Here is a 13,519-nt window from a genome sequence, read left to right as displayed (position 1 = left end):
AAGATTCACACATTTGAAATCTAGAAGCTACTTTAATTGTTCTAGGAATTTCATCATTAATTTGCTCTCATCCATGTCACTTGACAGGGCCAATGAGAGAGATTTGATAAGCAGAAAGCAAGCTAGTCAGGAGACCACTAATAATATAGAAAGATCCAAAGTATAATTTACTATCTCATTTACAATTTAGTGAAGTTATTTAGTCTTTCATAAACTCCGCTATCTCTTTAGCACAGTATAAAGTATACAAAGACAAATATTACCTTCAATGACAATGCTACAGAATTACTATTTTGAGACTGGAGTTAAGAGTTTTAATTTGACCTCCAAAATCAAAACAGGCATTTTTCCTTCTTTATTTAGAAGTAAAATTCTTGACAGACATTGGTATTAGAAGATACACTGGAGTTGAAAGAAAGGGACCAAGATATAGCCTACTATAGTGCTATATATCTACATAGAAGGTACTCAAAAAAATCTGTTGAGTAAGTTATAAGGAAATTCAGAGGAACATATCCTTCTGAAGGTATTTGATCTACTCTATACTTACCTCTTCCTTTTCTAAGAACTCTCTGACATCAGGATCCTGTAACATGGTGGGATGATTCACAATCCTCTGAAGATACCTAGGAAAAGCAATGCATTCCACTAATTTACCTAGGTTCATAGATCTTGGGCTAGTTATGTACCTTATACAATTCTGTTTCTTAACTCAACCTTTTCCCTTACCTAAAACATTCTCATCCTGACTGGGCATTTGGATATACCTAGGCATAGATCAGATTCCATTATTAACAATCAACCAGGTGAAATATCATTCAGGAAGAAGGATGTGATTAAGTTTTCTGAACTCAGGACAGGAAGAGTAAAATAATACTTTTCCTCTGGATTAGCTCTCATTGAAATTTATAATCATTCTTTTTGGAAACAGAAGTCCTTATTCTATTCTTATACTAACTAAGAAGATATCTATTCTTAATAGTACATTTACCTTTCTAGGGCAGCCCTTCTTTTTTCTAGAAATTCTGCAGAAGAAGAATCTTCTTTCCCAACTTTCACTTTAGTCATTCCTGGAGTAGAATTTGAAGAAAACAATAAACAAACATGCAACAAGACAAGTTTGTGACAAATCAATGGACAAAGGAACAATAAAAATATAACATTGCAAAATATAACCAAAAAGCATAATTATGTAATCAAGCAACCACTAAAAATTTTTTTTTAAAAGGCTAGGGAATAAAGAGACCACTTTACTAGGCTGTATTAAGAACAGGGAATAACTCTATATTCTATAACTTAAACCTTTTAAAATAATATTAAATAGTATCAGATTACCCTAGAGGGCAAATATTAAAGGATGAAAAGGGAGACATCTTTAGCCAGTGTATCTTAGATTAGAAGCATGACAAATTATGAAATTCCTGGTCTCTAATGTCATCTAGAAACAAAATTCCTAGTCCCTTTAGCCTTTAATAATGTCACAGACAAATCCTGGAATTTGAGGCCAAAGTTCTCAAATTCTTTCAAATAAAAAAGAATAAAAATATATTAACTAAATTGTTCAAATGATTTCTAAGAAATCATTGGATTCCCCTGTCACCTAGCAGGAGGTTGTGGTGTTGTTAAAAGCGGTTTCTGTCTATTTGAGGAAGTTATTTCTAAAAATCAATTTCCTCATCTGTAAAAAGGGATAATGAGAACATCTACTTCCCAGAGTTGTTGTAAACAACAAATCTATAAAGTGCTTTAGCACAGTTCTGGTATGTTGGAAGCAACCTGTTATTGCTGCTGTTGTTTTATGCATAGAAAACCAACCCAGTAAAATTAGAAGGTCACAGGCTACAACCTCACCTATTAAGCTCTTCTCTGGAGGAGGAGGGACAATAAATCCATTCTGCGAGTGTTTCTCTGAAAGTTTCTCATAAAGTCCCAAAAAATCACTAAATCTTCTTTTCACAGAAAATTGCTTACTTCTAAACATTGGTAAGCTGGTCTTGGGGACAAAAACAAGCAGAAGATTAGCTGAAAATAGAGAATGAATGCTTCATGAAGATCTCTTCTTTTTAATTGCTCTGTAAGTTTCTCTAAGGAAATAAATGCCTAATTCCAACCTAGGTGTCAAAGAAGCAACATCAGAGGAAAGAGATGAAGAAGTTAAAAATATCTGGAAACACACACAGATACGAAGACACACCCAATACATTCTCCACATTCACACCCAACATATCCAACATTCTCCACCACCCCCCAACACTTACATAACATTGTCCATGCACACACACACCTAACACATACATAATGTTCACCACAAACACACACACACAACACATACATAACATTCTCCACACACATAAACAACACATATATCATTCTCCACACCCCCATACATATAATAACATTCTCCATACACATACGCCCAATATAACATTCTATACACACACACCCCACAATTCAACACATACATAACATTCTCCACATATACACCCAACACAAGTATATTCTCTACACACAAATAACACATATATAGCATTCTTCACACAGATACCCATAACATATACAACATTCTCTATACAGACCCAACACATATACAACATTCTCTTTCCTAACAAGAATATCAGATTTATATGAAAAGGAAAAAAGATGTGAAAGAAGCTTCCTACATGACATTTGAAAGGAATGAACAACTTTAAAACAGGCTGATACATTAGCTTGCTAAGGTCCTATATATACTGCTACACTCCAGGAGAAAACAAGGTGTTGAGGTGAAGAGAAAGCCAGGACTGGAGTTAGGAAGACTCATCTTCCTGAAATCCAGTCAAGCCAGAGTCACTTACTGGTTGTGGGACCTAAGTAAGTCACTTAATCCTGTTTACCTCAGGGTTCTGATCTGTAAAATAATCTGGAGAAGGAAATCGAAAACCATGAATCTGTGCCAAGAAAACCCCAAATGGGGTCATTTAGAATTGGACACAAATGAAACAGCTGAACAATTTGATTCTAACCCTCAAATAAACTTCATTTCAAACCTTGCAGTGAGTTCCCAGACCTTAAAGAAAATTGATAAAGAGTATCTAGGGGAACTACTGGAGTATAAAGGCTAGCTCCACCTTGTGTCAGAGACAAGAAAAACTTTAGCAAAAAAATTAAGGGGCATCTAAGCAGCCAAATCAGCAGTTCCATATAAAGAAGAAATTTCACAGCCACACCTTTATCATAAAAACTCATAGCTCCTAAAAAATCTAAAGAATCAGGACTCTCTCTAAGACTCACCTGTGTTGTAACTTTGTAGGCCACATATGCATTCATACCATCTCCTATGAAAGAACCAGGAGGAAACAAAAGTCAGTTCTCTGAGCAGTCAAACATTTAAATAGCCATCTAGAGCTATGCTACTCCTACTTTAAACTGGAAGTCATCTAAGCTTTGTAAGAAAGAACCTTGGGGGAAGAGAGAAGAGAAATAATGCAAATATGAAAATAAAATGAAACAAACAAAAAAGATACTTTTTGCACTATAATGTTTAACAAAGCTCCCTAGAAGTTGGATTCCATTTTGCCTTAGGACTTGTACACACATGTCATAGCGGATACTGGGCTTGTTCCAATTTGATGGAAAACAATAGATTCAGCTTTTTTGTTCTGAATCCAGGCCTTATTTATACTCCAAGATCTGCACTGGACCTTAACAATCAATTGGTTGTTGCCCTGCCAATATTTGGGCTGGTTACACACATCTGCCCAAAATGAAACAATTTGCTGGCTGTATCAAAAATAAGGAGAAGGAAGCAACGGATGTAAAAGGGAAACAAGTGGATCTACCCGTAGTCCAACTTTATAGATGGTTTACTTTTTCAGCTGTTTGTCACAGTTCTCTCTATTGTCACAGTTCTCTCTATATGACCCTGACCTCTCTGATCTATGTTTGCCCAGAGCAAAAGAAGATTTTCTGACAGACTGATGTCATACAAATCTCCCTTTTGAAGAGAGACAAGAAGAAGGGGGAGGCTGTCATTTTTCTGAAAAAGCCTTTGACTGCTGAATGATTTGAGATTCAAGGACTGGTATTCTTTGCAACAGAGACCTGACCTGGTCCACTTGGGCATATAAAAGAACCATTCACAATCTGAACACAGAAAAAACATATATTAGGATCTAGGCAGACACAGTTCCAGCCCTGAGTTAGCTATTTTTTACCCACCAGTGGTTTTATTTTCTCCCTCTCTTCATATTAAACAGGAAAAATCTAGTTAACAAAGAGTTACAGTGATCTGTGCTCCTAAATTAATGCTGAAAGGGAGTGGAGAGTGGAGAAATCAGAAAGAGCAATTGTCACAATTTGATCTCAAAGAAGATGACCAGATGAAACAACTTTTGTCAAATATATTTAAAAAACTAATGAAAAAATAACTAAGATGGTTTTCTTTTCTTTCCTTTTTAACCCATATGATTTCTCAGAGGTCATTTTATATCATTTTAGTATCTTGAGCTTTAACATTTCTATTGCTCACTAATATTTTTCTTTAGGTTAACAGGACAGAGAATTAGGAGAAAAGATTCTAATCCTACACCTAACAGTAATGTTTGCCCTTCATTTTTGAAGAAGAGCACATCAGAGAGGTGATACCTTGACAAGTACATGAACTGGATTTGAGTGAGGGGGGCTGTGCTAAGTGACCAGCCTCACTTTCTCCTCTAGAGCCAACAGGGTCCAGTGGCCTGATGTGAATCAGGATGACTAGAGATGACCCTGGATGTGAGGAAATCAGGATTAAATGACTTGCCCAAGGTCACCCAGATAGTAAGAATCAAGTGCCTGAAGCTGGATTTGAACTCCTGTCCTCCTGATTCCAAGGTCAGAGCTCTCTATCCACTATGCCACCTAGCTGCCCTTCAATCCTATAACTGCTACCAACTAAAGTTTCAGGTCATTATTTAAATCCTATGCATTTTGAAATCATTTTTTTGGAGATCATAGGCTTTACAAAAGGTCCACCACACAAAAAAAGTTTAAGATCTCTTGATCTAGGATCTAAATCTAAGTCCTGAATCTGTCTTAAGCTGACACTTTTGTCAAAATGTCTAAAGGCCATTCACAATGTCTATAGAAAGATATATCCCAAACTCTAATTTCATTCGGTACTTTCTAAAAAATCCTTAGTATATCTAAATAAACTTCATGAAAGCAAAATATTGTAGTTTGTAAAGAACTGAAGAGACAAAAAGTAACATCTTTCTTTGAATTTTATTTGCTTTATTAATGCACACATAATCTACTCAAGAAAACAAAGAGAACCTCTTCTCCCAAAAGGGGGGGGGGGTTTGAGAAGTACCATATCAAAAATATTACCTATGTTGGTTCCCCAAATATTTTACAATACTTGAGCCAAGGATTTGAGAGGGAATTTGAGGGGATAGAAGGCTTCTAATTACTTATCAAGTATTGGGAATGAGAAGCACAAGTTGAATAAACAAATAAAATAAATAGAAGGTGCTCCTGTACAGATTAGACCTCAGATTCTAAAATAGTCTTGGGCAGATGCTTTTGGGCAATTAACAGTGTTAGAAACCAAAGACCTACTAGACATAAGCCTAATTAGTTGCTGGAAGAATATAAAAGAATCAGATCTATTGGGTCCTATAGAGTATAACACATATTAGATCTCAGGCTTCTTTCCTAATAGTCTAATGCTCTTCCTACTAAACAGTAAAAATTCTTTTCTATTATCCCTGCCCTTTTAAAAATAATTGATGCTTAAGGACCTGTACATATTGGAAGTGTGTATGTGTGTGTGTGTGTCTTCTCTTTTGCAGCTTAGTAGGCCCCTTTAACTAATCCCTTTAAAACTAGTCCAGAGCAACAAGTTTATCTAATTTTCAGTAGCATATTAGGTATTTTTTGAACTTGGATTCATTTCATTTGATGAAAGATGGGATGCTGGACCATCTCATCAAATATTAGATTAGAGATGCTTACATACTTGTTTTCCCATTAGAAACAGAGTTATCAGGTTGACTAATACCCAACATCTCTTGCTCTTCAATTGTCAATTTAACATTTTGGGAAGAAAAAAGAAAGCAGTGATATTCATAGTTAAAATGCTATCTATTCTGCTCCCTGTTCTATCCCTCATTAATCATAGTTCTAATCTATATCTATATCTGCATGCATCTATCTATCTATCTATCTATCTATCTATCTATCTATCTATCTATCTATCTATCTACATAGAGGATAAGTGAAAATTTCCAAAAACCTTAGCAATTGAATACTCAATCTTTTAGGTGCCATTTTATTTTCCCCATGTCTTAAAAAAATACTAAAATTAGCCTTTTTAGCTCACAAAAGTGCTAGAGAATGTATAAGGAATGAAAACTAACTATAAAAAAAGGGAAGGGGCAATAGAATTTATAAGATGTCTAGCAGAAAGAGCACATGAGAAAGGCTTTGGTTTTAGTCTCATAATTCATACAACTTTGGGCAAATGACTTCATCTTTTTTGCTTCAATTTCCTCATCCATAAAAGGGGTTAGAATGGGTGATCCCTAAGATCTCTTCTACCTTGAATATATTATGAATAAGGAAACAGAGAAGATAAAAGGAATCTGCTCAATGTCATAAGTTCATCAAAAGAAGAGTTAAGATTGGAATTCAAATCCTTCTTTCTAGTTTAGTGCTTAGGTATAGGAAAAAAAAGTCAGATTGGGAACTACTGCCTTAGAGAGCTTGCCAATTTGTTTTGTACTACTTGTGCTTTTCAGAGGGCAAAGTTTTGCACTATTCTACTAGTCACTTAAACTTAAAAACAAGGGTGAAAAAAGAAAAGTAACTATTTTTCAAGAATTATGAATGAGCCCTAAAACAATACACAGAGCCAGAAGAAACTTAATTCTGTACAAACTAAAATATTTTATTTTTTCCCCAAGGGGTTCAGAAAACTTAACCTGACCAAATCTCCATCTTGGTGCATCTGTTCTTTTTCATAAGATGAAGACATGCCACAGTAATGGGAGTAAATAGTCTGCAACGGTAATATGAAACTCAAATAGAAACGTGTGTGTGGGGGGACACAGGAGAAGAGATACACTAAACTATGCAAAAGGATCCCCTGGACTACTCCTTACTTAGTTTTAAAATGCCATATTATCTATATTTTAGTATTTTTATTTTGTTAAATATTTCCCAATTAAGTAAATAAATTAATACCAGGTGCAGGTATACTGGGGAGTATTATGGTCTCACATTTGGTACTTCTGTACTATACTATTTTGTAAGGGGATTACTCAGATACTCACCTATCTTTTCTGGATCTGTTATGCAAATTGTCAGATCAAACTGGTCCTCTTGTTCTTCTTCTTCCAGCTTTTTAAAAAGAAATCATGAGAGTTAAAAAGTAAAGAATTTTTGTCTTGTATTTACTTTATATCGGAGTGCTACTCTTATATAGATTAAGCTGTGTCCTTTTTTTTCAAAAACACTTTGATGAAACAAATAAAAGATCTGGAACTAGAACTTGTACTGAACACTCTTGCTCTGCAGTAACTATAAGAGCCTTCTTTAGGATCACAGAAAATTTGTTAGAGTTCCCCTGATGTAGGTTTAGACTAACACCAACCCATTCTATAATGTAACAGCAATAAGATCGGTCTCTTACCTCCTCATAGTTCTTTGGCTGTGACTTGCAAGAAGAATTTGAGACTTCTTGGGAAGTGAATGAAGGAGGCACTTTGGCCAACTCATCCTTCTGGTGGTTGTGTGTGCTATCCAGAGATAGTTCTACTGTGGCATCTACAAATGGATAGGATTTCCCAAAGGAGATTAGTACATCCACTGCCCTTCACTGCTAAAGTCACAGCCAATTCTTTTTATTTTTTTTATTTTTATTTTTTAGGTTTTGCAAGGCAAATGGGGTTAAGTGGCTTGTCCAAGGTCACACAGCTAGGTAATTATGAAGTGTCTGAGGTCAGATTTGAATTCAGGTACTCCTGATTCCAGGGCAGGTGCTCTATCTATTGCGCCACCTAGCGGCCCCCACAGAGCCAATTCTAAGAATGCTATAAGAAAGATAGCATCGGGGTTTTCTTTTGTGCTTAAAGGGAATACAAATCTTAATTTAAAATTCATTTATTGAACCATTCATTCCCTGAACCCTTCCTTAATCCCTCTTAATTCTGCCTTCTTTCTGTTAATTAACTTCTATTTCTCCAGTATGTAGCTGTTTTTATATACAAATACACACACACACACACATTTACATATATAAATATAAACATATATATATGTATGTAGATGTTTAAATGTATTTAAATTGGAACACAGCTAAGAATCCCAGGTCTGGAAGACTGATATTCATGAATTCAAATTTGGCCTCAGATACTCACTTAGCTGTGTGGATAAGTCAGTTTGCCTCAGTTCTTCAGCAGTAAAATGAGCTGGAGAAGGAAATGGTAAACCACTCCAGTATCTTTGCTCAAAAAAACTTCAAATGGGTTTTTACAAGGACCAAGCAGAATCAAACATTGAAAAAAATAACAATATATTTGTTTGATATTTGATCTCCCCATTAAGCCGTAAACTTCTTGAGGGCAGGAACTAAAGATAGTCTCTTTTTGTATCCTCATGTTTAGCAAAATTCCTGGCATATAGTTTACATTTAATAATTTTTTTCCTGTTTGATTAATTGAGTTTAAATATGAGCTTGAGAGAATCAAATACAGTCAAGAAGACCTGAGTTTACAAGCCATGTCTTTGACAAATAATGGTTGTGTGTCACTTTACTTTTCAGTGCCTCAGACATCTCTTTAAGATAAATTATAGAGAGATCAACAATCTGAATTGGTAGAAGGAGATATCTTACTGGGAGTAGTAATAAAATCAAAGATCCTCACACACACATATTCTCTCTCTCTTTCTCTCTCTCTCTCTCTTACACACATGAAAATGTATATGTACACTTCCATACTGTAACCTTAAACCTAAAGCACTGAGTCTTTATGTAACTAAAATTAATTCTCTTAGGAACTAGAATAAAAGGACTATAAGTCCAAAATCCAAAGTAAATATTCTAGATTAAGAAATTTAGATATTTAGGTATCTCCATTAAGGTCCAGCCATTTACTCAAACATGATATTCTCTTTCAGTCTTTGTAGATCAAAGAAAATGTTCTCTTATAGCCTAGGACATAAATGCCTTTCAGCTGGTATTAAAAAGAAATTATGCACTAGGATTCTGTAGTTTTAGCCAGTAGTGGCTCAGATAATAAGATCCTAACATGGTGTGCAGGTCATTTAATGTGGATCATGTCTACAAATAAGGTTGTAAACCTGGTGAAAGTTGAGAAAAATATTATTCAGCTTCATAAGAAACCAAATCTGGTCTGTAAGAGATGCAGGTTTAAACTCAGGCTGGTAATTATAAGGACCAAGCAGAATCAAACAGCAAGAAAATAAAAAATTTACATAATTTACAAAATTTACAGAATGATTTGGGTATTCTTTACCGGGAACAAGAAATCTCTACCTGCAATAAGTTGAGTTTAGATAAACCACTTATGTCTTAGTGTACTCTACCCCAGCCTAACTGAGTTTAAACCTACATGCTATTACTTAACTCAAAGTCTGGATACAAATTTAAAAATATTGTCAAATCAACACCTTTAGCTTTTAAAAGCACACTGCTCAGAGGCCTTCTAATTTGCCTATTAGAACACTATCAAGTTCTAGCTACAAGACTCAAGAATAATAATAAAGAAGTTTTTCTTTTCATTGATTTGCAAAGATACTATAAAAGCCTTTTAGGGGTTTTCTTCTAGAGGCTCTGGCAACAAACAAGTAGAAACAAAAGATCAAAGTATTCATTTAAATTTCAAAATCACCATCATATATATTGAAGAAATCAACAGGTCTCTGTATTTACAAAAACTTTTAGTATTTTACTTTAGGTATCCCCCTTTTTTGAGTTAAATAAAGAATGATTGTCCATTTATTCTAATGTAGCTCAATATAACAGTCAATCAAAAATATATATCTAATAAAAAAGTCTGTCTACATCTCCAAGTAGATAGAAGATAATGGATAAAATCCAAATAGAAATCTTTTCCAAATATAAAAATTCTAGGATTCTAGGTATTTTTATATATAGAAAATAACAAATAGCATGGAACCAAAGCTAAGAAAGTTAAGCATTCCCCCCCCCCCCACTGAATATCAAAGGAAGTTGGAAACAAAAACAAAAGGTAGTAACTTTTCTCACTTCTCCTTCATGAGCATTTTAAGTTCCATAGATGAAATGGGTTAGGGATATATTAAAATCTTGGTAGAGATTCTAATATAAATTCTTTAAATCTGATATGATTCCCAATTTATCTTTCCTTCTTCCTATCCATTAAAATGTAGGTATTCCCAAAGATTTAGCCTTCAGTTCTTTAGTACTCAGTTCTTTTCTCCATATAAGTTTCTTTCCTGAAGATTTCAAAACTCTACCTTTACCTGAAAGTGCTAATGTCCACATCAGTATCACTATTTCTGAATTTTTTCAAACTTGACACATTTCTATTTGCTGAACATTTTTTACTTTGATAACTTATAGCCTCAATTTCAATTTTTCTAAAATGTTATCACCTACTTTTCCTCCCTAAACCAGCTTTCTTTTCGCATACAATTTCTGTTAAGGGTGTCAATTTCCCAGTTAGGATGAAAAGCTTGTTATTTTTTTCAATCATAATTCCTTCTAGTCCCTAAGACACCAGTCACCAAATCTTCCTTAGCATTGTCTCTCATTTGTCCCTTTCTTTTCTTTTTTAATACCATCACTCTAACTCAGTTTCTTAGTTTATAAACAGATACATAGAAAAGACATCCTAAACAGTCTTCTTGCTTCTAGCCTATTGCTTCTTAGACTATTTTCTTTTTTTTAAATTTTATTATTTTATTTGTTTTCCAATTATATACAATAGTAGTTTCTACTTATTTTCTTTAAGGTTTTGAACTTTACAATTTCTCCCCACCTTACCCTCCCTCCCCCATCCCCCCAGAGATGTTTCCATGCTATATATTCATTGATCAAAATTGAATGTTGGGAGAGAAATCTCCTGAGGAGAAAATAAAATATTAGAGATAGCAAAATTATGTAGTACATACATAAGACACTTAAAAAAAAAAAGAATTGAAGGTAATAGACTTTGGTCTTTGTTTAAACTCCATAGTTCTTTCTCTGGATACAGATGGTATTCTCTATCACAGGTGCTCTAAAATTGTCCCTGATTATTGCATTGATAGAATGAACAAGGTCATTAAGGTTGATCACCACTCCCCTGTTGCTGTTTACTATGTTCTTCTGGTTCTGCTCATCTTTCTCAGCATCAGTTCATGCAAGCTCTTGGACTATTTTCATTTAGCATTTCATATACTTATATACTGTCTTTACATCATTTTAAACACTTTGAAGATATGGACTATATCTTACAAATGCTATAAACTTAGCAGATGCTCATTAAATAGCAGGTGGAAGGAGATATAAACAAAATGCTGACCTGATAAGAGGACAGTTTGTATTGTTTTAATGTAATTCAAGTCAGAAATCTGATAAGGAAGACAAGGTCGAAACAGCTTTCAGAGTAATAGCCTTAAAGAGTTACACTTACCTGCAAAGAGGTCCTGTTGATCTTGGTCCAGCTCTTCATGGACTCCATTCTCTTTGGAGTTGCTAGTGATTGGTGGAGGGGATGCTCTCTTCAGGGACAGGGACTTACTCTGAAGGCAAAGAAATACTTTGAATAAATATTTCCAATAGGAACAATACTGATCCACTTAGTAGGCAGGATACCCGAGTATTCAATTAAGTATTCTTAATTTCCCTTAGGCTTTTTAGGAAACCAGTTGCATCACCATTAAGAAAGCCAAACCAGGGGCAGCTAGATGGCGCAGTGGGTAGAGCACTGGTCCTGGAGTCAGGAGAACCTGAGTTCAAATCCGACCTCAGGCACTTAATAATTGCCTTGCTGTGTGACCCTGGGCAAGTCACTTAACCCCATTGCCTTGCAAAAAAAAAAAAAAGCCAAAAAAACCCTGCTGTGGCAAGCTACTCTATACATGCACACAGTTGTGAAGAAAGCCAAACCATGGGATGGCGTAGTGGCATAGTGGATAGCGCACCGGCCCTGGAGTCAGGAGTACTTGAGTTCAAATCTGGCCTCAGACACTTAATAATTACCTAGCTGTGTGGCCTTGGGCGAGCCACTTAACCCCACTGCCTTGCAAAAACTAAAAAAAACTAAAAAAAAAAAAAGCCAAACCTTTTATCTCCAGCAAAACGGGCAATTCTTTTTTTTTTTTTAAAGTCAAATCTTATAAAACTGCTGCTACACTTGTGGTTCTTAATTTCAAAGTACACTCAACTTGACAGTTTCCTAAGTACCCAGTGCCAATTATGTGTGCCAAAATGATGGCTCTAACTAGAGATACTTTTCATATGAACATCTAAATATATTTCTTGAATTTGCCTGATGACCTTTATTCTTTCAATTGCTGATGATGTAAAGAATACTTAGTATTGAAAATTAGACTCTAAACCCAGTTTATTTATATGTTCTGAGGAAAATTACAGACAATCTGTAGAGATAACACTGGTTTCCTTATTAGGTAGGAATCCTGTAGTTTTATATTCAGCACTTCTCTTCCTCCACATTTTTGTCTATGGTCTTTATTCAAAAGACAAAGTCTATGGTGTGTCTCTAAAATACTTTCAAAATGAACAAAGCTGTATTATTTAGACTATGAGCGGAGAGCTAGGAATTTTACTTCAAAAGCTGGCAATACTCTGATACAAGGCTTTGAAGTTAAACAGTCTAAATCACTGAAAAGATTTATTGGGTCATGCATTGTATAACATCCCTTTAAAAAAAATCTGAGGGAGTTGTTCTGACAAGTTAGAATGGTCTACTTTTAAGAGAAAAGCCAACTAGCATGTCCACTGGATTTTCTAGAATTGATTTACAAATAACCACATCCTTAATATCATTCACTGGAGTAAAACTGATGCAGTGATTCAATCTTACACTATTTTATATGCACTTTTCCTTCTATGATAATCCAAAGGGCTATTCTAGTCAGTTAACTGAATGTAACTAACCACTACACACACAGAAATTTAAACATTACACAGCCCCTGCCCTTTAGGAGGGACATTGTTCAGGAGGACAATGATACTAATGTATTATGGTAGCAAGAACACTGGTCTTAAGTGGATTGAACATCAATCTTTTGTCACATGCAAGCTCAAAGACATTAGGAAAAGTCAGTCTTTGAACCTCAGTTTTCTCATTTGTCAAATACTGATAATACTTGAACTACTTCACAAGGTTGCTGAGAGGAAAATACTTAGTAAAACCTCTAAATACTTTGAAAATGTAGGTAATTGTTATACAAGGAGATAAAAAAAAAGTCAAGACAGCAGACCATAGAGAGAAAAAAGCACACATGGTAAATAGTGACTAAGTGCATATTTTAAAGTAGCAAATGAGGA

At 34.8% G+C, this 13,519-nt stretch overlaps 1 protein-coding gene across 1 annotated transcript in view; it reads right to left on the bottom strand.

Annotated features, from left to right (window-relative positions):
* The window catches only part of SNX1 (sorting nexin 1), a 46,093-nt gene that overhangs the window by 16,861 nt on the left and 15,713 nt on the right, over positions 1 to 13,519 (bottom strand). The window contains exons 2-8 of the mRNA XM_074234368.1: positions 11,640 to 11,748; positions 7,652 to 7,785; positions 7,293 to 7,359; positions 3,271 to 3,314; positions 1,852 to 1,993; positions 992 to 1,070; positions 551 to 626 (exon numbers count right to left, since the gene is read on the bottom strand). Coding sequence (XP_074090469.1) covers positions 551 to 626; positions 992 to 1,070; positions 1,852 to 1,993; positions 3,271 to 3,314; positions 7,293 to 7,359; positions 7,652 to 7,785; positions 11,640 to 11,748 — 651 coding nt within the window. The remainder of the gene's footprint in view (positions 1 to 550; positions 627 to 991; positions 1,071 to 1,851; positions 1,994 to 3,270; positions 3,315 to 7,292; positions 7,360 to 7,651; positions 7,786 to 11,639; positions 11,749 to 13,519) is intronic.

This window comes from Macrotis lagotis, chromosome 4 (assembly GCF_037893015.1).
Source record: "Macrotis lagotis isolate mMagLag1 chromosome 4, bilby.v1.9.chrom.fasta, whole genome shotgun sequence".
NCBI lineage: Eukaryota > Metazoa > Chordata > Mammalia > Peramelemorphia > Peramelidae > Macrotis > Macrotis lagotis.
The sequence above is the reverse complement of the archived record's forward strand: the minus strand, read 5'-3'. Positions and strand labels throughout refer to the sequence as shown.